Source organism: Ochotona princeps, chromosome 21, assembly GCF_030435755.1.
Source record: "Ochotona princeps isolate mOchPri1 chromosome 21, mOchPri1.hap1, whole genome shotgun sequence".
In the NCBI taxonomy this organism is placed as follows: domain Eukaryota; kingdom Metazoa; phylum Chordata; class Mammalia; order Lagomorpha; family Ochotonidae; genus Ochotona; species Ochotona princeps.
The window spans coordinates 37,331,467-37,353,476 of NC_080852.1; the positions used below are offsets into that span (position 1 = coordinate 37,331,467).

The 22,010-nt window shown below is 52.8% G+C and overlaps 3 protein-coding genes across 3 annotated transcripts in view; all 3 read right to left on the minus strand.

Moving 5' to 3' along the window:
- The window catches only part of ATG7 (autophagy related 7), a 158,582-nt gene extending 152,197 nt beyond the window's left edge, over window positions 1–6,385 (minus strand). The window contains exon 1 of the mRNA XM_058678809.1: window positions 6,345–6,385. The gene's annotated coding sequence lies outside the window, so the exon portion shown is untranslated. The remainder of the gene's footprint in view (window positions 1–6,344) is intronic.
- Window positions 6,386–9,437: 3,052 nt separating this feature from the next.
- Window positions 9,438–12,339, minus strand: HRH1 (histamine receptor H1). The gene has a single exon (XM_004581665.2). It carries the CDS (start codon window positions 12,337–12,339, stop codon window positions 10,894–10,896), a length of 1,446 nt encoding a protein of 481 aa, XP_004581722.2. The 3' UTR covers window positions 9,438–10,893.
- SLC6A1 (solute carrier family 6 member 1) overlaps window positions 12,239–22,010 on the minus strand; it is a 147,541-nt gene continuing 137,769 nt past the window's right edge. Inside the window, exons 16-17 of the mRNA XM_058678513.1 lie at window positions 16,448–16,507; window positions 12,239–12,367 (exon numbers count right to left, since the gene is read on the minus strand). Of these exons, the coding sequence (XP_058534496.1) occupies window positions 16,469–16,507 (39 nt within the window). The 3' untranslated portion in view covers window positions 12,239–12,367; window positions 16,448–16,468. The remainder of the gene's footprint in view (window positions 12,368–16,447; window positions 16,508–22,010) is intronic.

Genomic DNA, 22,010 nt, shown 5'->3' on the forward strand with positions numbered 1-22,010 from the left:
GGAGGCAGGATTCCAAGCCAAAGAACACAAGTGAGCCCTGGCAGGCGAGAGTGAAGGAGAGAGTACAGGCTGGGGAGCCTTCCCCGCAGCAGGCACAGCAGCAGGCTGAGAGCACTGGAAACGTGGGTGAAGTAGGCACGCTCTGTGAGGACTCGGCGGAGCCCATGCAGTAACACAGGGTCATTAACAAGCCCCTGGGAAAATGGAACTTAAAGCAGGGGTTCGGTACAAAACAAGGGTTTTTTTTTTCATGCTATGTAGAAAATGTGTACTATGAGAAAACTATGCACGGATGTAAAAAACAATTTCACACCAAAATAAAGGTATTCTTATCCCACTTCCAGGTGAATCTTTTGGGGTGTCCTCCTAGCGTGTAAATGCTGATGGAGCACTGCGCTGGCCTGGTGGCTACAGGCCCTTGGCAGGCCAGGAAGCACAGTTCTGGACTCCCCAGGGAAGTGGGCTTCCGCTTCCCACCACACACCCAGGGCAACAGGCACAGCCTGGACACTGGTCACCAGGATGGGTAAGGCAGGCGTGAGGACAGCCAGAGGGGATCCTCAGAACTGGGTCACTGGCTGTTACCCAGAGCACAGGAATGCATGCGGAGCACCCTTGATCAAAGCAGCCCTCCCCACATCTTAATTACACAGCACAGCCTTCCCACCTGCACAAAGGAAGGCTGTCAGGAGAAGGGGAGGAGGGGAGGAAGGCGGTCATCAGTGAGGTTCACTGCCAAGGACAGAAGTGGAGGCTAGGGTGGCCGACTCGCCCATAAAATCTCAGAGTCAGGGATGACCAATGAGAGACCCAAGGACTTCGCGGGTTCGTGCTGCTGCTTCCCACGCAGTCATCAATGCCTGCCCACCACCCCGTCTCCCTCCTTGCTCCGAAGCTGGCACCATTCCCAGCACATGCCCCCTTCCTTCACCCACGCAGCCTACCCGCGGGGCTCTGCACAGCCCCTGGCTTCCTCAGGCCTTCATGTAGTCACTCGTGCAGTTCCTGCCCAGTGAGCGCCCATTGCTGCCCGGGAACCATGATGCAGAGACCAGCCACACTCCAGTCCAAAAGTCTCCAGCGCCTGGCTCTCCACCCCGATGGCTGAGAAAGAAGTCCAAACATCTTGGCCTGGCAAGATCAGTTGCCGCTGTAGACTGAGTGTTCCTATTTACTGAAGATTTGACTGATTTGATTTGAAAGCTAGTCACAGAGAAAGGGAGAGAGCTTCCAAACACTGACTTACTCCTCCAGAAAGCCACAACATCCAGAGCTGGGCCACACTGAAGCCAGGAGCCCCATCAGGTTCTCCCACGTGGGTGGCAGGGTGCCCAAGCACTCGGGCCGTCTTCCACTGCTTTCCTAGGTGCTCTGATATGGAGCTGGACTGGAAATGGGGCAGCCAGGAATCCAATCAGTTGCTCATTTAGGATGTCGATGTCGCAGGTGGCGGCTTAACCCTGTGTGCCACAATCCCTGTCCCTTACACACTTTTTTTTTTTTCAAATCTTTTTTTTTATTATTATATTTGTGACAATCTTTACATAGTTAATTAGGGTAAAAAAGGTTCAAGGGGTATAGGAAAGTGGGTAAGATTATTATTTCCATATTGTTTCCTTCATGTTTAAAGGGGGGTATTAAGGGAGAAGGCCCACCCAGTTTCCCACCCTCCCCAGGTCCCAGATGTAGGGCATGCTCTGAGCTTCTTGCTCAAGTGGTTTTGATGGTTCACCAGTTATGAATCGCTGACAATCTTGCCACTCCAAGCACGATGAGGTCTTTGAAGAATCCACTGATTGACACAGTCCATCTTAGAGTCTCTGCCCAGTATTTTGCTGCCAACATATAGCTGAGGTGGTTGATTGACTTGTTCTGTCTTCTGTCTTTTCTTGGTTAGGGTTCTGAGTCCAGCATTTCGATTGGGGTGATCTCCAAAGAAACTTTGTCTGAAGTGTTCCCAGACCAGGTTCTTGTATGTACTAGCAAGTACAGGGCCCAGCACAGTCCATCGCCCTGATCAGCTGGTGGTTGTGATCGCTGGGTTGGTTCTGTTTTCAGCCCCGACTTCCACTGGAACCAATGGGTGTTGCAGTCCAGCCTGGTTCTGCCCAGCACATACTCGGCCCTCGCATAAACCAGTGGGAGCTGCAGCCTAGTTGGAGCGACCTGCAATAACCCACACCAGGCCCGCCCCCTACCCTGGTTTGCCAGTACGTGTAGCAGTAGTCCAGTCTGTTCCACATCCCATTCAGCTCTCGTACATGTCATTGGGAATTAAAGCTTTGTTCCATCTAACCAGCTCCACTATGCAGCCCACACAGATGCTGCTGGGTATTTGTCTAGCCACCCCAGCCCCTGTCCTAGTTTTCTTGCCCTCCCGCCTTACACGCTTTCTGTAACCTACCTACCAGTGCTAAGCAAACCATCACTGCATTCAAGCTACATTTCTCCTCCTAATAGACGGGGAAGCTCAAGCTTAGCATGGAAGTGACTTACACAAGAACACAAAACCAGTTCAGGGGGACCCAGCGCAATAGTGGTTAAATTCTCACCTTGAACATGCTGGGATCCCATATGGTCACCAGTTCTGATCCTAGACGACCTGCTTCCCATCCAGCTGCCTGCTTGTGACCTGGGAGGGCGGTTGAGGACGGCCCAAAGCCTTGGGACCTTGAACCCACGTGGGAGGAGACCCTGAGGAAGCTCCTGACTCCTGGTTTCAGATTGGCTCAGCTCTGGCCATTGTGGCCCACTTGCAGAGTGAATCATCAGAGAGACGATCTTCCTCTCTGTCTCTCCTCCTCTCTGTATATCTGACTTTCCAATAAAAATAAATAAATCTTAAAAAAAACAGTTCAGTGCCAAAGCTAGTACAGGGTACACAGGGGTCTTGGACTGTGGTCAGTACTCTTGGCATGAGACAGGCCAAGAGATCCTTCATGAGGAACCCTTCCTTCCCTCCTCACTCCCCACTGACCCACAACACTACACGCTGCGACTCTGTGGGCCACCTGCATGCTGGGCATTCTGCCCATGGCCATATATACCTGACTTCCCCCTTCACCTGGCTAGTCCACCCATCCTTTCGGGCTGGGACAAAGCAGGGCCTCCTCAGAGAAGCCATTCCTGGTGCATTAGCCTGGCTCACACTCACACCAGACTACTTCCACCAAGCTTCTGCAACAGCTTCACACATCACTGGTATGTACCTCCAGAATGCATCGATCAGTCATGAATGTGTTTATTCAAGCACACTGGCCAAGTTGGATAAGGAGCACAGAACACACCTGACAGATCAGGCAGGCATCTCAGGAAACAACTGCGGTCCCAGGCTGTATTCGGACTGGAGTTTTTACAGATAAGAGCATGGGCCATCGGTTAGCTCCCTATTCCTTTTCTGGGATACTAGTGGGTGGAGGGCTTTCTGGGTAAGGAAGACTTTGACTTATGAATGGTGAACTAAAGACAGGCTGTGCTCCCGGGAACAATGCAGGCCGGACACACAGCAGCAGACAAGCCAATGTTCACACTCACTGAGAAGCGGGCCTGGGACAGGAAAGGGAACCCGCTGCTGAAACACACAGTTGTGCAAGCAGCTGCATCACCAGTTTCAAAGCTGTGTCATGTGAGAGCAGGGAGGAGCCAGCCAAGGAGAACAGAGGCAGCAGCGGCAGGGGGCAAAGGCTGATGCTCGGACCCACCTGCACCAAGGGCAGGGGAAGTGTGGCAAGAGGCGCTTTCACAAGCCTGGCTTTTCCTTCACTGAGGTGTTAGCTCAGGAGTCACTTCCTCATAAAAGAACTCATCTCTGGCCAGATACCGTCTTCTATACAAATGTCTAGCTTTCTCATCTCCTTGAAAAAAATGAAGGAGAGTGAGCTCTCCCATCCGCCAGTTCACTCTCCAGGGACTCCACCCTGGTCTTCCACTGGGTGGCAGGGCACCAAGCCCCCGAGCCACCACCCGCTGGACACACAAGCAGCATAGTGGGTATTCGATGCAGCCCTCTGACGAGACACAGCCTAAACTGTAGGGCAACATGACCTACCCCAGCCAGATTTCAAAACAGCTTCTTCTGCCCCGCCCCCACAAGTGTCTATCCCATTACCCTAAACCTTTTTATTTACTTTTCATAGCATTCATCAATGTCTCAAGCATCTGTCTCCCCTTCAAAGTATATTTACTTATAATCACTACAAAATCAGGCTCCGGGCCCAGCGCTGTGGCATAGTGGCTGGGATCCTCACCTTGAATGTGCCCAGGATCCCATATGGGCACTGGTTCTAATCCCGGCAGCTTCACTCCCCATCCAGCTCCCTGCTTGTGGCCTGGGAAAGCAGTCAAGGACAACCCAAAGCCTTGGGACCCTGCACCCGTGTGGGAGACCTGGAAGGGGTTCCTGGATCCTGGCTTCGGATCGACATAGCACCGGCTGTTGTGGTCGCTTGGGGAGTGAATCATCAGAGAGAAGATCTTTCTCTATATATAAATATATCTGACTTTCCAATAAAAATAAATCTTTAGGGCCCGGCGGCGTGGCCTAGCGGCTAAAGTCCTCGCCTTGAAAGCCCTGGGATCCCATATAGGCGCTGGTTCTAATCCCGGCAGCTCCGCTTCCCATCCAGCTCTCTGCTTGTGGCCTGGGAGAGCAGTCGAGGACAGCCCGGAGCTTTGGGACCCTGCACCCGCGTGGGAGACCCGGCGTCTGATTGGCGCGCATCGGCCCACTGCGGCTCACTTGGGGAGTGCAACATCGGATGGAGGATCTTCCTCTCTGTCTCTCCTCCTCTCTATATATCCGGCTTTCCAATAATAATAAAATCTTTAAAAAAAAATTTTTTTTAAAAAAATCTTTAAAAACCAACCAAACAAAACACGTCCGTCATCTTAACTATGCCACATTACTGCCGCCCACAGTAATGCCTGACACATACAGGCACTCAAATAGGCATTGCTAATCAATCATCTAACGAACATTTATTGAGTACACGCATTTGAAGGTTTGTGGAAAATGGAAAAATATGTTTATTTTGGAGCAAACACATCATGAAATCCATGCATTTTTTTCCGAAAAGTTTGCAATCTGCACATTACGGGGGCAGAGCTTAGCAGGTACAACCCCCAGGTGGGATGCCTGCACCCTACACATCCAGGGCACCTGGGTTTGGGACCCAACTCTGTTCCCCACTCAGGCAGCAGGTTCAAGTAGCGGGGTCCCTCCCTCCCACTGGGGAGAGACCTCGATAGAGTGCCTGGCTCCAGGCTTCACTTTGGCTCCAGCTGTTGGGCATTTGGGGAGTGACCCGCCAGATGGGAGTGATGTGTCATACCTACATACCTAAAAACTTGGGGTTCAGTGCCCTCAGGCTGCTAGGCACTTGTGCCACCTCGGGGACGTAACACAGCAAATGGGACCAATGTACTTAGCACGACAAATGAAAGGGAAGCTTTCCAAGACGCAGGGCATGAAAGGTGCTCAATGGGCTGGAACTACTGGCACCTGTGGTCAGCCCAACCCAGGGCTCCTAAGAGGCGGGTCTAGGGGAAAACTAAGCATGTGTTTACAGTCAGAAATGGTGTGTGTATGGAGGGAGGGGGGGAGTCGGTGGGAGAGGGAGTCTGGGATGCGGAGGCCCGCCCTCAGCAGCGGTCACTGAGCTTGAGTCCTGGCTGGAGCCTCCACCCCTCCTTCCTGCTCAGGTGCACTCTGGAAGGCAGCTGGGCCACCTCGGCAGAGGACCTGGAACGGGTCACTGGCTTTGTCTAGGCGCAGCTCTAGCTCCGGGGCGTCTGTGGCAGGAGTAGCTGCGAGTTTGCTTTCTGTTAGTTTACAACGAGTTCGTCTCCCTTGGTATCTCAGCTGCAACTCCATTCCTCTAATGCCAGGTGCCTTAGGGCTGTGCAAACAGTAACAGCCCAACGCCGACATCCCTGAACCCCACCGCGGGGCCGAGAACCGCTCGGCCTGACCAACCCCCCACCTAACACAGGACGAGTTATGGACATTCCCACTTCACGGACGAGGAGAGGGCGGCTCAGAGGAGAGGGGCGAGCCAGTCACAGCCAGGACATCCTGACACCGGAGACGCCGGGTTCTCCCTGTCAGGGGACACGAGAGACCGACTCAGGACTGACCAACAAGGGAACGCGGCCGGACAGAGAGGGAAGCAGCGGAGTAACTCCCTGGAGTTGGCAGCCCCGCTCCCTCTCCCAGAGGTCGGCGGAGGAGGACCCTAAAGCCTGCTGCTCGGCCTGCTCGCCGCCGAGCTCGCCCCTTGTCACCGACTCCCCCAAAACTGGCCTCACAAGACCCCATCCTCCCTGGCCCTCCGCGGCTCACTTACCGCCGCTCAACTTCCGGCAACCAACGCGCCGTCGGCAGTGCGCACTGTGATGACGCAACGTGGCCCCGCCCCCGCCTGCCTAGGAGAGCAACGCGCGTGCGCACTGGAGCCGGGGCGGATCGGCCCCGGGAAATGCGCCCCTAGCACCAGACCAAGTGGGAGGACCTGGAATTTAGGGCGGGCCTGGCTTAGGGTCGGCCCGGGTACCTGCTGATCACCGACTCTGTTTGTGTGTGTGTGTGTGGGGGGGGTTTCCTAAATGGGTGTGCAAAACACTGGACAGGAGTTGATCATGCCACGGTGGGTGTGATGTGTTTCTCCAGGTGGCCCTTCCCAGAGTGATTCTGATGTGGCCATATTATACAGCTGTGATGAACTAAAATCGTGGCCATAACCGGTGCCACATCCAACCCCACAAAGGCCCTGCCTGGTGGGTGCTGCGTCATCGGCTGGGAGCATTCAGCAGCTGGTCCAAAGGCTCCCAGGGCCAGGGTTGTCATGGAAGTCTGATTCAGACTCAGCAAGGGGACACCTCTCCAGAAAGATTGATGGCAGGGACCACGTGGGTGATTGACAGAAAAGATCAACACATGTCACAAGGACTGGACACACAGAACCAGGAGAACAACAGGGAAGTGGGATGGGAGGTGGCTCAGTAGAGAGATCACAGGGTCCCTGCCCTGAGGCCAGCCTTGTCTGGGGACAGGCTGGACCAGAGCTTGGGAGCCTGGGAAAGGAAAGAGTTTTTACCAAGGCTTTAAATAAATAAGTGAAACAAACAAACAAAAGTTTTCCAGACACTCTTCATCATGTGTATGCATGTAATTAACTCGAAGGTATCTGGTACCATCTAGCCACCTTACACTGCTCTGTTTATTTGAGCTTTAGCTCCTTATGAACTTGTCTCCCCTACTGGGTGCAAGATTGATTTTGTTTAGTGAGAGAGAGAGAAAGGGATCTTCCAGCCATCGCTGGTTGGCTTCCTAACTACCTGCACCGACAGGGCTTGGACAAACCGCTGCCAGCACCCACAGCACCATCTGGGTCTTTCATGTGGCCCATAGTGCAGGGGCCCAGGCACTTGGGCTGTCTTTTGCTACCTTCCCAAGCACATCAGAAGGAACCTGGATCAGAGGTAGAGCAGCCAGGACTCAATTTGGTGCTCATAGGAATGGCAACATGGCAGGTAGTGGCTTAAGCCCTGCCTTCAAGATGTTACATTAGATGCCTTTGGGAATTTGTGCCTGGGTCATGATGACCCCTGTGCTCCTGGGCACTGTCAGTCCTCTAGCCAAGTTTGTACCACATGCACCTGCCCAGCCCTATGTGCTTCTGGAGCTGACGAAGAAGTGGTCACAGGATGACTATTAACCTACATTCTGACTTACAAAAGGACACTCAGGGAGAGTGGAGACTGACAGAGAGGCGGTGCGAGAATGCACAGTACACATGGGCCAGAACCCATAGCTGCTGACTTTACCCATGAGGGCCTGAGAACAATGCTGGGAAGACTTGCTTCTGCTTCCCAGGATGGCAGGGCTGGCCGCTGGGACACCAAATGGGACCAGGGGCCAGAGAAAGGCAGGGAGCATCCCCAAACATGGCCTGGCAACCAGGCCCAAGACACTCCCTCAAGACTGCAGCGACTCCGTTATGCTACAGCTCAGTTGAGGAGGTGACCTGCTCCCGACAATGGCAATTACACACATGCCCAGCCAGGCTCCCAGTGTTGGAGGAACCACCACGTGCAGGACGTGGGAACATTCTGTCTTTGAGCCTTCCCTGCACGAGGGCGCCTGATGGCCAAGCCAGACCCGCGTGGTCTTCCCTTACACGAGACCACGACGTCCACCCCCTGGAGGTTCACATGGAAGCTCACCTTCTGAGCAGAAGCCTGCATGCTTCCAGTGGCCACACAGCTAAACGGTCAGTTTCTCCAACAGTCTGCTGACTGTGGGATTTTCTGCCAGCATCACCGGTCTAACAGATGGAAGCTCTTTAAAGATTCATATGATTGGCTTGTTTTCAGTCTGTCTTCAGAGGAGCATCTTTATAAAAGATTTATGTACTTGAAAGGCCAAGTGATGAGAGAGATCTTCCACCCACTGCCTCACTTCCAAAATCACCTCCACAGTCAAGACTGGACCAAACCACAGCCAGGAAACAGGAACTCCATCATTCTGGCATGTGGGTGGCAGAGTCCCAAGCCCTCGCAGGAGCATTGGCAGACAGTGCCTTGGGACATGGGGTGTGGGCATCCTCAGTGGCAGCTTAACCCTGAGAGAAGCTTTTAAGGAATTTTCTATTCATCAGAAGCTAAGGATGGTTTGCTCTTCCTTTGAATATACTTGGCTTTTGAACAGAGCCATGAACACAGATTTCTCTTAAGTGCATTAGCGTTGAGCCACTAGATCTACTTTTGCTCTCCACTCCTGGCTTCTCTTCAGTCTTCCTTTCCAAGCCTCAGTTTCCCCTTAGTCTCCATTTCCATGCCCTTCCATTCCCCCAGCCTGCCCTGGCCCCACCCTGGAGTTCCCTCCTCTCATGCTTGTCTCTCCTCCGCTCCCTCTGCTGCCCCTGGTGTCTCCCACCCCTCCTCTTTGGTCTCCCCTATTCTGCCCTCCCATCACCCACAGTCCCTTCCTGTAGAAGGACATCGTGACCCTAGGCCAGTAAGCGCAGGATTACAATTGATTGGATACCATTTGTATGAGAACAACTGAGTGGGCAGCATTGGTATAACTAAATGGATACCATTTGTATGAGAACAGCTGAGTGGACAGCATGTGAATGAGAACACGTGGTGGGATATACAACACAGAAGAGTTCCAAACAAGGGTATAAAAACAATTGATGGGCTTTGTTGATACGCTCCTCATTTATCCTATATGACCCTCTGTCTATAAATTCTGATGCCACTAATTAACTTTGGGTTTTGAGCATCAGTCAGTAGCCTATGCGTGTTACAGGCTCCATGCACCAAGTCCATCGCTGCGAGTTCAGCTAACAACTAAGACCATGATGAGTGGCTCCTTGATCCTTCCCCAAATACCAGATTCAAGCAAGAAGAATTGTAGGGGATGCAAAACAGAGTGGGAATAAAGGTTTTTATTTTTTTTAAAAAAAGTAATTCCTGTCTGAGAGGCATTTACAAATATGGCCAGAAACCAGCAAGAACACACCATCAAACTCTGGAACTCTGGAACATTCTACCGTATATCTGATACAATTCAGTCAGAAACCCCAGATGCTCACAAATAAATAAATCACAGGACATTGCGCATTTCAGGGGCAAAGAGATCCGCCACTGAACAGGCTGTGCAAACAGGGGTGCAGTGCATACAAGGCACCTGGACAGGCTTTTTCCTGTGCCACATGTACAAGGGCTCAGCGTCGAGCTTTAAAACACACACCACATCCGGATCACACATAAACCCTGAGTAAAACCACAGGTTCCCTCGACCTGGTGAGTTTCTAAATTGTAGCTGTGACTTAGGGAAGAGCACGACTTTCTGACAAAGCTAATGAAACTCACAGATTAAAAATGTCACATCGTCTGTTGAGCCCACTGACCCACTCACGAGTCATTCCGGGAATGGTCACCACTCTTGGGAATACTGTGTGCGCATGGCTGTGTGTCTGTGTGAGGACACACTGCTGCCTGCCAGAGGAAATGTGCTACAAGTGAGATGGAACCCCCACAGGCTTCATTCTCACCATCCTGTGTAAGAGACACAGGACCTTGGCATCTTCCATCTGGCTCCACCTCAATTTGCGCCTGTGCCTGCTGGGGCCAGTCACACCGCCTTCCTCTTGTCGGCATCCTGGGACTTACACGGCATACGCTTTTTGCTCCTTCCCCGCCCCCACCGGTCCTTTGTTTGTAACGTTTGGAACCTTTCTGAAATACTTTTTCTTTTGTGTGCAATATCTGTCACCCCCTTGCTTTAACAGCAAAAGGGGACTTGGAGTAGAAGACGAAGGGCATGCAAGCAGCACTGAGTCTAAGACATGCGCGAGTGACACGTGAGGCTGGGGCTTTCTGAGCCACTTCAGGAGCAAGCTGGGAGGCAGGCTTGGAGGAGGCGCATTCTGAGAAGCAGCTGCCACTGCACAGTAGCCTGCCTTGCCTCCCAGGGTGACCCTGGCAGGGACAACATCTGTCTGCTCCAGGCACAGTCCCCCAGCTCCACGCCAGGGGGGCCACACTATGTGGGACCTCTGCCCACGTTGCTCCCGGATGCCCGGGTGTCCCAGGCTGCAGCTGCAGTTATTGCGAGCTCCTTCAGGCCAGAGAGCTCCAGCAGCAGGAGAGCCTCGGTAAACATTCTGCTCTCTGCTCAGAGGGCCAGCGTCCTGCTGACCATGTACCCTGCCAGGTATTTTCCCAGAGAGGCCTGAGGGACTTCCAACTCCCCCAGCCCTCGGGGATTGCGGCTTTGGCTCCAGAAAGCCCCAACGCCTGGCAACACACAGACCTCTGGTTCCTCGCTGGACATGGCCAGCATGCCTTCGTGGCATCCCCTTGTGGGGAGGAGGGGGAGCTCCTTTAGGGATGAAGGCGCAGCAGCCTCTTGAATGTCTTCTTGAAGTTCTCATTGCACAAGGGGTAAATGAGTGGGTTGAGCGTAGAGTTGATGTAGCCCAGCCAGATGGTGAACATGTGCACGGGCTCATTGCAGCAGCTCTTGCAGAAGGCGATGACCATGAAGAAGATGAAGTACGGGATCCAGCAGAGGATAAAGGCTGCCATGATAAAGCCCAGCTGCTTGGCGGCCTTGCGCTCGCGGTTCATGTGCAGCCCGGACATGTATTGTCTTGAGTGCGAGCGTAGCCGCTTCCAGGTGAACTTGATATAATCCAGGCCCGTGTTCGACCCACTTCTCAACTTGCCCTTACCCGACGCCAGCTCCGTGACCATGTCTGAGTCAGTCGTCCGGGAGAAGGACTGGTTGTCTCCTAACGTCTGGGCCTCTGACAGCTCACTGATCCGACGTGTACCTGGGCTCTGCTCCTCCGCTGGTAGCCAATCCCGGGAATGGCTGATGGCGGCATAACTTGGGCTACAGCCCTGGCTCGAGGTCAGCGCCATGCAATGGGGCAAGGCCTCTTCTCCAGGCTCCTCTGGCCTGAGCACCACTGGAGACTGCAGCTGCTCGGGGCTGGGGGCTGGCGCCTCTGAGGCAGGCCCACCCTCAGCACTTGTCTGTCTCCTCTTCAGGACTTCCCAGGGGGACTCCTTCTCGGGTTTCTTGCCGTCCACTTTGGGGTTCTCTGGCTTCGGCTTGATTTCAAAGCAGGAAGGGAGGGACCTGCCAATGAGCTCCCGGTGCTGGCAGTGCCGCCGCACAGCCTTGTAGATCTTGGCATAAAACCAGAGCATGAGCACGGTGGGCAGGTAGAAGTTGATGATGGCTGTCATGACCTTGAACCAGGTGACATCATAAAAGTCCGTATCGCACTTGACCTTCTCAGCTGGCGGGCTCTTCCCCAGGAAGTGATGCCAGCCAAGGATGGGGATGACCCACAGGGAGGAGAGGAACCAGGCCGCCAGGATGGTGAGTGATGCTTGGGTCTTGGTGCGGTACTTGAGGTACCTGAGGGGCTGCTGGACAGAACGGTAGCGATCGATGCACAGAATGAAGACGCTGAAAATGGATGCAGTGCTGGCCACGTAGTCCATGGAGAGCCAGAAGAGGCAGAGCGGCCGTTTCAGGGTCATGAGCAGGTGGACAATGTTCATGGGCATGACACCGGCGCCCACGATCAGGTCTGCCACCGAGAGGCTGACAATGTACAGGTTGCCCACGGTGTGCAGCTTCCGCTCGCTGCGCACAGCACACAGCACCAGCAAGTTGAGCCCAACTGTGACCAGGGAGATGGTGCTCAGGACCACCACCAGGGGCATCAGCTGGGCTGTGGCCATGGTGGTCCTGTTGCCCTCACACATCATGTCATCTGAGGCAAGGGAGGAATTGGGAAGGGTCATTGGCATGAGAGCGGTCTCCAGGTGCGGTCACTCCCTGGGAGGAAAGACAGAAGGAGCAAGGTCATAGTGATGCCTCTGGTGACTGTCGGCCACCCAGCAAGCAGCTTGTTTACCGCACGGGGGCTTCGTGCAGCTGGGCACCATAGACACTACTGCTTACCTGCCCATCAGCCCCAGCACCTTCCTCCCCCAGGCACTTATTCATCCATCCATCCATCCATTTAATGACCACCCCGCCCATTGCGGGCACTGCTGCAGGAGCTGCAGATACAGCGGTGAGCAATACAGATGGGAAAGGCACTGGCGGCGTGACACAGAGGATTAACCTGCTGCTTCCACTGCAGGCATCTCAGTTCAGGCTGCTTCGCTTACAATCCAGCTCCCTGCTAATACTCTTGAGAAGGTGGTGTAAGATGCCACGAGCGCCACTTTTGAGTTCCAGCTATCCTGCTTCCGACCCAGCTCCCTCTGATGAGCCTGGGAAGGCAATGGAAAGAAAAAGGTTCCAGTGCTTGGGTCCCTGCCACTCATACAGGAGATCAGGAAGAAGCTCCTGGCTCCTGACTTTGGCTCAGGTCAGACCTTGTTGTAGCCACGTGGGGAGTGAGCCGGCAGATGGAAGATCTTTCTGTCTCTCGCTGCCCCCTCTGCCACTCTGCTTTTCAAATAAACACACCTTAAAAAGAAACAGAACAAACATCTCTACACTCACACAGCTGCCATTTAAATAAGGGGGCTGGCAAGAACCAGGCCACTGCCTAATCCATGTGGGTCTCACTTTGTCCCCATTCCAGGACAGTGAGCTGCGCCCAGGCTGATGCAGCTGGACGTGGCGATCCAGCTCCTCTTGACCAGGGACTTGTCCATCCAGGGGCCAAGGAGTGAGTGGGCAAGTCTGGCAGCAGGGACCACTTGCGGGAAAGCGCATCCTCGCCAATAAATGAGCACAACGAGGAACATCAGCAAGAGCACCCTTTCCCACTTGCCCCTTTTCCCAGAATAGTGAGTAAGGAGGTGATGTCTGGGGCAGCAGCAGTCGTCCTGGGGCCACCAGGGATATGCCAAGGAAACCATGGAGAGGCCAGCTCAGAGCACGTTGTCATGCAGCCAAGGAGGCAGCTCCTATCTACATTCGTGGAACGTCATCCCCTTCTTTCTTTGCTTTAGCCACTGTGGACAGCACTTTGACAATGAAAACACTCCCAAGGTATGTGGGAGGTCACGTGGGTTGACCCAGACAGGAGCGTAAGTCTTCATGTCAATTGGTGGCACCTCCCGAGACGAATGGCTCTCCAACAGGAAGGGGGCCAAGTTGTTGAGAGAAGCACTATTGACTCTTACACCGTTACAAGCCGTCTGTCTCAAAGGTGTTACCTATAACAGTCACTGTGGCCAGCTCTACACAGATTGGCTGCTTACTAAATTTGTTTACCTGAAAGGCAGAGTAACAGAGAAAGGAAGAGATACAGAGCAAAAGACAGCAGAGAAAGAGGGATCTTTCATCCGCTGGTTCACTCCCCAGATGCCTAGGGCTGTGCCAGGTAGAAGCCAGAATCCTGGCGCTTCATCCAGATCTCCCAAGCACCAGAGCCATCTTCCTTCCACTGCCTTCCCAGGCTCATCAGAGGAAGCTGGGTCAGAAGTTGATGGAGCTGGGACAGCTGGGGCTCAAACTGGCACAATGACAGGGGATTCTGGAAGAGCAAGCAAACCACTCCAAGGCCCACATGTTCTCAGGAGCCCCTGCAGGCCATGTCCTGTTGATGGGAGCTGCCAAGGCAGGACAACTCCGCCTCCTCTCAAGCATCTCTCTGAGCTAATCACGTCTCCTTCTCATCTCCTTGTTGGACCCAAAGCCCTGTCCTCGAAGCTCCTCTCCCTCTGTGCACCTGTCTCAGGCCCTGCACCTCTCTCTCCACCATGCTTGGAGGGCAACCCTGATCCAGCACACTCAGCTTCAGTTCCCGACAGGCACCTGCAGCTTCATCTTTCACCCTGTTCCCGTCCTTACTCTACAGGAGTCACCCACAGCCCCCTTGGAGGGGACCACACAGACACCAGGGCAGTGGTGAGCATTGGCCCAGGGGTTAATGTAACCCTTGGAGTGCCTGGCTTGAGTCCCTGGTCTTGCTTCCAATGCCAGCTTCTTGACAATGCACCACCCTGGGAGGTCACAGAGGGAAGGCTTAAGTACTTGGATCCATGCTGCCTGCGTGGGAGACCCAGATTCAGCCTGGCCCCAGCTGTCGGGCAACGGGGAGTGAATCAGTAGAGGGAATCTTTCTCTGTCTTACAAAGGAAGTTAAAATAAATAAGTACAAATTCATTTTGAAGACAGATACAAGAAGATTTCACAAAGCTTATGGAAAATGGAATCAAAAGATAGATTTACTTTGGTATAAAATAATGTAGAAATCCATGCAAAGTTTTAAAATTATTTCATTTAATAATTTATTTGTAATAGCTTTGTAAAAATCTCTTTAAGTGTTTTAAAGTTACCAATTAGTTATAATCACACTTTGCTCTAATAACCTGAATTAACGATACTTTCAGTTGGAACCTGTAGTTTATGGTTTAGTTTTCTCTGCTCATCAGCAGGCCAAGCTGTGGTGTGGAAACAGAATCAGGCACTTTCTCTTTAGATGCTGGGGGTCAAAGGAGCCCCAGTGTTCCAGAGAAGCCCCAAAGTGGTGTTTGTGGTGTTTGGCTTGTTTCCCATCTTGTGAACTCTCCTCTCAGTTGAGTGGGGCCCACGTGGCTCCAGTCTAAATCTCTTTTTCATGCCCCATGTTGGGCGCCAGGGAATATATGTTACCAGAAAAAACCCTGTGAGCTCTTCTCTCAGCTTAATACAGAAATAAAAAGCCAAGAACTGGTTGCAGACAGAAAAGTTTATTTGTGAAGGGACCAGGTGGGCAGGGAAAGAAGAGGGATCGTAAAAGCACCTCCCGAAAGAAAGCCAGGAGGGGGGGTACCTCTCGAAGAGGGGGGGACACCCTTTATTTAATGTTTTTAAATTAGTTGATAGAATCTTCCACCTGCCCGTTCACTCCCACACAGGTTTCGTACGTGGGTGACAGAGACCCGGGCACTTGGGTCATCCCCTGCTGCCCGCGCAGGTGCCTTAGCAGGGAGCGGACGGGAAGGGGAGCAGCTGGGCTCACAGAAGCTGGCCTCACGGGTGGAGCTCCTCCCTGCTCTGCCACAACTCCGGTCCCGCCTGTGCGGTTTTTGGTGATATAATACATTTCCCATGAGTGTTTTGATGATGATCCTGGTAGCACTGTGGGATTTTCATTTTCACAGTTTTACAGTTTGATTTGGAAGCAGAAGCTGTTCCCTGAAATACTCTCCAGATAGGCCTTCTGCAGGGCGCTCCAGCCTCTGTCCCTCGCCTCCCCAAGCGCCCCTTCTCCCTTCTCCTCACTGCTCAGCAGAGAGGGGAAGCTAAGGTGTATTTTTCATCACACATATACACGATGATTTAAGTTAGCAATGTTAATTATATCTGACAGAGGATGATTTGCTTTTATCCATAGCAATTTATATTTTCCTTTTATAAGGAAAAAAAAATCTGTGACTCAATTGAGTTTGCTGAGCTAAAATTAGCATACCATATTGAGTATTTAAGGGTCAGAATCTACAGAGGCCTACAACTCACTTCAAAGTGTATCAGAAAAATAAATGGGAGGAGGACCAGTGCAGTGGCACAGCAAGATAAGCTGCTGCCTGCAGTGCCAGCATCCCACATTGGTGCCTTGGTTCAAGTTCTGGCAGCTCTGTGTCTGACCCAACTCCATGCTAATACATCTGGGAAAGAACCAGGGGATGGCCCAAGTGTGTCGTCCCCTGCCACACATGTGGGAGCCTTGGGTGGAGCTCTGGGCTCTTGGCTGCAGCCTGGATCATCCCAGGCCACTGCAGTCATTTGGAGAGTGACCTGGAGGATGGAAGACCTCTCTCACTACCACTGTGCCTTTGAAACAAAACAATCTCCTAAAAAAAAAGGATGGAGCTTGGATAGGGGAATGGATAAATGAATGTATAAAATCTCTGACCAGTTAGGAAGCCACCAGGTCCCGACAACCTCACTCTGCCCACGTTCCCCCCTCACCTGATAGCCAATGCTCCATGCTCAGCACATTTCCTGCTGCACAGCTCGGCTACTGCATCCCTGCGGGAAGACAGAAGTGAAAATCAATAAATGCCTGCTACATGGATGCGGGATAGGTAACCGAGTGAGAGGCAGGTGCGATGCTGGGGTCTCAGCATAGTGCGTCCCTGTCCCACAGCTACTTCCCGCCTGGTGGCGAGGCATCTTGGGAGGAAGGGCCCACATCTGTCCTCAGAAGCTACAGAACTGAGAATTCCTGGAAAGACAGTCACAGCCCTGGGGATTATGAGTTCAACCCTCAGCCACTGGGGCCAATTCCAAGGAGGAGGCACCGTGAGGACCGGCCAGAGGAATGCTGCGGGGCAGTTCTGAGGAAGGAGGCAATGCCCTAGGGACCTATGGGCATAGACACTAAACCAGGAAACCCAGGGAGGATAGCAAGGGGACATCCCACTCCCAGCTCCCTTCTGGGCAATGGAGAACCACCAATTTCTTCATGCCCCACTTAGGACCAGCTGCGCTCTACAGTGCTTGGTGAGTCATCCCTAAATGACTCGCAGTTTCAGGATGGTGACAGGCCAGGAAGCCAGCTGGGGTCACCAAGGCCCCCTGGGCATGCTATCATCACTGCATTAACCAACTCAAAATGCAAGGTGATTTGAAAAAGCAGACCCATGATGGCTTTTCTGGGCAAAGAGCTTGGGAAAAATCTGGGGACAGTGGGCCTCATCTTGTCTGGCTGCCCAGGAGACCCCTGGGGGCTCTGTGGTTCCCACCACCATGCCAAGGTTGAAGCTTCAGCCGACAGCGCCACTATGGGACAGATGGAGTACTCCAGGGAGATAGAACACAAGTCGGGGGAGGGAGGGTCCGCCGAGCTGGCAGTGTGGGGATGCACGCTCAATCCAAGGCAATCTTCTCTAAGCAGCAGCAGAGGCCAGCCCTTCCACAAGAAGGATGCAAGCAATGGGCTCTGATGAATTACAGTGAGGGCTCCGTCCCAAACCACAGGCAGGTATGGAATCTGTGACTAGTGTGGCCACCAACAGCTCATGCCATCAGGGCTGCCCTGTGCTGTCAGGGCTGCGTGTGGGCAAGGACGCAGAGCCAGTCCGAGTGGGAAGGATGCTAAAGGGCCACCACACGTCCATCAGCAGGGTCTGCTGGGCCTCGAGGCCAAGGAGGGAATGGTCAGCTCCAGCTCAGAGAGGCAAGGCAGCTTACCCAAGGTCATACAACCAAGAGGCGGCTGCTGAATCGACATTCAAAGCGAGGCCCTGCCTCTTTAACTCAGGGTTTCTCAACTTGGGTACCCGCTGGAGGCTTCTGCTAAATTCTGCTCTGGAGTCTGCCCTAGACATTGTTGTTGTTTTACAAGCACCCTAGCCTCCCACTACTGATGGACACCAGGAGCTGCCTGGCCTCCCCTGGGGGCAAGAATGAGTGATCATGCACCCAGGCCTACTTGGCTCCAGCCCAGGCTCAGAGAGAAGCTTGCAACCCAAAATAAGGCAGGCTCTTCTAAAATTAGACAGTATTCAGCATTGCAATGAGCTACACTGGGAAAGGGCAAGTTTGTCAACACGGAAGGTGTACAAGCAGACACCAGCTGGATCTGATGCCAGGGGAGAAAATGGCCTGACACTCTCAAGGGTGATAAGTGACCTACACCGGGGTTGCAGCAGTTGGTTTCAGATGAAGCACCTGGGACAGGGCCTTGCATTGGGAAGGCGCCTGCTGATGTCAACACCACTGCGTTTTTGCTTATCCAGGCTCCTCTGTAACTGGGTGACCTAGATCCTCCATGGGTGATAAGCAGAAGTGTAGTCTGCACCTTAGATCAGCTTAGATCCAGCTGTTGCAACCGCTTGGGGAGTGAATCAGTAGATGGATCATCTTCCTCTCTGTCTCTCTGTATATCTGATTTTCTAATAAAAATGAATAAATCTTTAAAAATTTTAGAAAAAGGAAGCAGAACATAGGAAAGAAAACCAAAAGGAAACTGTAAAACAGAAAAATACAACAGCTGAAATAAAAAGTCTTCAATGGAAGAGCTCAAAAACAGGATGGAGGGACCCAAATCCACGAATATGCAAAGAGCAAGAGGAAACACCGGGGGTCATTCGATTGCAGCATCAGACAGAAATGGACTGAAGAAATGGGTCCCGTGGGGCTGAAGAAGGACAACTGGCATCTGCACCGTCCTAGTCTTAGAAGGAGACGAGACAGAGGGTGGAGGCAAAAATGTGCTCAAGGAAATTATGACTGCAAATTGCTCAGATCCGGCAGGAGACGTGAAGTTACAGAGCCAAGAGGCTGAGTGAGCCCCAGGCAGGATGACACCCTCTCCAATCCACACTTGGAGACAGAACTAAACTCCCTAAAGCTAACGACAAAACAGCTCGAAAACAGCCAGAAAGCAACACCTTCCCACAGTGAGAACAACAGCAGAGCTGTCATCAGAAACATGCAGCCAAGAGGAAAGTGGAACAGCGTTTCTCATGCGCTGAAACTTCCCTAGCGCAGGACCTTACGCTCCCTAAAATATCCTTTAAAGGAAACCGTTGCACCCCCGGATGGCGTGCTCCCATCTACAGCCTACAAGCTATCACAGGCAGGTGGAAGAAATGTAGGATGTTGCCGAGTGCCCAGACTCCCCGGATGCACGTACACACGCACTGCAGCTCCCACTGAGGCCTTGGCCGGGTGTCTCAGGGACACGGGAGACTATTCCAAAACTCACATGGAAAGGCAAAGGGCCTGGAATAGCTCAGCCAGCGTTGGGACAAAGAAGGAACTGGGAATAAAGAGGATGATGGGAAAATCATGTCATTACCTTCAGCTGGATAATGTGAAAGAGATTTCGTTTTGTTCAAGAGAAGGATTCAGAAATGTGAGCGAGTGCCACATGAAGACTCCTGGGGATAATCAGAAGGACTAAAATACACTCTTGAGCCAGTGAGTCAGTGCTGATCAACGTGCTGTTTGCAGTCATTTCCGGGACCACCTGAAACGTGGGAAGCATCATTCGAAGTCTTCTGCTCTGACTGCTTTGCTCCAACACGCACTGCAAGAAAGGGTCCATCTCCTTAGGCTGCCCGTGTGACCCACTCCACTCCAGTGGAAACGAGCTCACCAGCCCCACATGCTCTGCTTCTTAACATCTGGGCTTCTGCAGGGGTCTACTGGTGCCTCCTTCTGGGTCTGCTTCGCAGCCACCAAGGACAAAGCAGGGTCCGAAGGATGGACAGGAGAGAGGGGAGATGGGAAAGCTAACAAAGGGAAGTAAAGAGGAAGGAAGAGAGGGAGGGAAGGAGGATGATATTGATGGACTTTTATTCATCCTGCAAACCCCATCTTAAAAGTCCCTTCCTCTTCCAAGCTGTCTTGTATCTGTTGGCCACTAAGCCTTCTTTGACTACAGCGGCTTTCACCTCTCTATTAATGCATCTCATGCCCTGCACACCACTGAATTATGAGTTCAGGTGTCTTTTCCCTGGATTTAGATCCATTACAAGGGTAGGGCAATAGTACAGTCCACTAGCACCCAGACCAGTGGCCCTCACTGCAATCTCCTGGGGAGCTTTAAACAAACCTCACCGGGCTCTGAATTCATTTGTCTGAGCTGCAGCCTAGGCCTCAGGAATCCTGAAGACTTTCCCAATGGTGCCATTGCAGCCAGTTGGAGAGAATCATGGTCTTGACCCCAACCCGATGAACTCGTGGATGAATTCTGCCTTTAATAACATGTTGCAGTTCTGATCCAACCCACCATTTCCAGGGTGTCATGTTATGCTAACCCATTAATGTATTCAGCCACTATTAATTAAGCAATCATGTGGTACTAGGTGTCATGCCAGGCCAAGCTGCAGGAGATGGAGACATACAAGCGTTTCCCACTCCTTTCCCATTTGCAGCATGCCTTAGGAGAAGGTAAGACCCCATCCTGGTTCATCCAAGACCCTCAGTCCCACTGGCTAATTGGCCAGTCTCAAAAGCAATGCTTTCCCTAGTGATTGACAGCAAGGCTTACTTCTGGTTGCCTCCTCCATCAAGAGCTAACTAAGGACACATTCGATTTCCTCCCAAAGACAGGGAGTGTTGGGAGGCAGGGGGTGAGCTGGCCAAGAGACCACCCCCTCCTCCGAGAACATGATCTTCTGGAGACCCCTTCAAGCCATGCACAAGGGGGAGGCACCTCTCAGGTCTTGTGCTGCTCAACACAAACTTCCTGCTGCATGAGAACGCCCAAGGGCCCAGGACAGGATTCAGATCTTGAAGACTTGGCCGGTGGAGGGAACATTCCCCTGCAGCTGCTGCTACTGTCTCACTCCAGCCTGTTGTGAAACTGCAAGGCGGGTGTGAGAGAGCAGACACGGTGACCACCTTCAGCCATATCTCCTAGCCAGGGTCCCAGGAGCACCCCCGTCAGGTCCTCCCACTGCAATCTTTCAACCTTTTGACCACATGAAGGGCAGGGGATCTTCTCAAAGCCCGAGTTCAAGTCCCCTGCTCAAACTTTTGAATGGCCTACCACTGTTGTCAGGACATAATGCCCAGGCCTCAAAGGGACTCTAAGAGGAACCCAAACACAACAGGGCTGCTTTGTATTCAGTCTGCTCACGGTATTACACTCAAAAGAAACAACTTCCAGAAAAACAAGAACTAAACCTCTAGGGACAATTCTCTAAGAAGCCGAAACATTCCAAAGAACCATTCTTTCCTGATCCTCCTGCACCCATGGTGCGGCTGCTGCCCCTCAAGTCCCCTTGATTCTGACACTCAGGCCTGCCCTGCTCCCACCAGCCCCCCGCATGCTCGTCACCCTTCCTGCTCTCCTGCCGCTGTGCCACTGCCAGGGTAAATCCACTTCCTTCCCAGCGCCTTCACTTCTTTCTTCCCATCTCCGGGCTGCAAAACCAATGCCCAGGAGATGAGCAAACAGCTTCCATTCTGGAAACCGAGGCAGAGTGCCAGTACCATCCAGCTCAAGTTCATCCTGTTGAACCCACTGTGGACAAGCATCTCTTTGAGCTGGCCCCGACCACGTGCAGCTTCAGGGGCTGACGTTTCAGCTTCCCCTACCCACCCTTCTCCTCTGCTGTTCCCTCTGCCTGTCTCCCCACACCCCCAGCCCGAAAAGACGACCCCTTAACTCTCTGCAGCCTCCTCTGGCAGTGGCTTCCCTGAAGACAACCCTCTGCTGGGCAGACTGGCTTCCTTCCCCAGTGTTCCTCTGGGTTCTGCCCTGAGCTCTATTAGAACCCTCTGCATGCTGGGCTGTAATTCCTTAATTACGGATCAGACTTTCTCATTTGACTGTGGGTGTCAGGTTCAGATCTGAATCAGCTTGGCATCTCAGAGCCAGGAAGCTGGAGGCGCTCCACAAAGAACAGACACTCTAGAAACAGGCTCCAGGGTTTGAATGCTCTCTGGAAAGCTTTCCCTGTGCTCGGCACCTGCGATCGGCCAGAACACCTGCTAAATCAGACTCAGAGAGGTGTGCCACGGCCCTCACCCTGCAGATCTTCCTGGGTCCTGCTGGCCACCAAGGGAGGTGCAG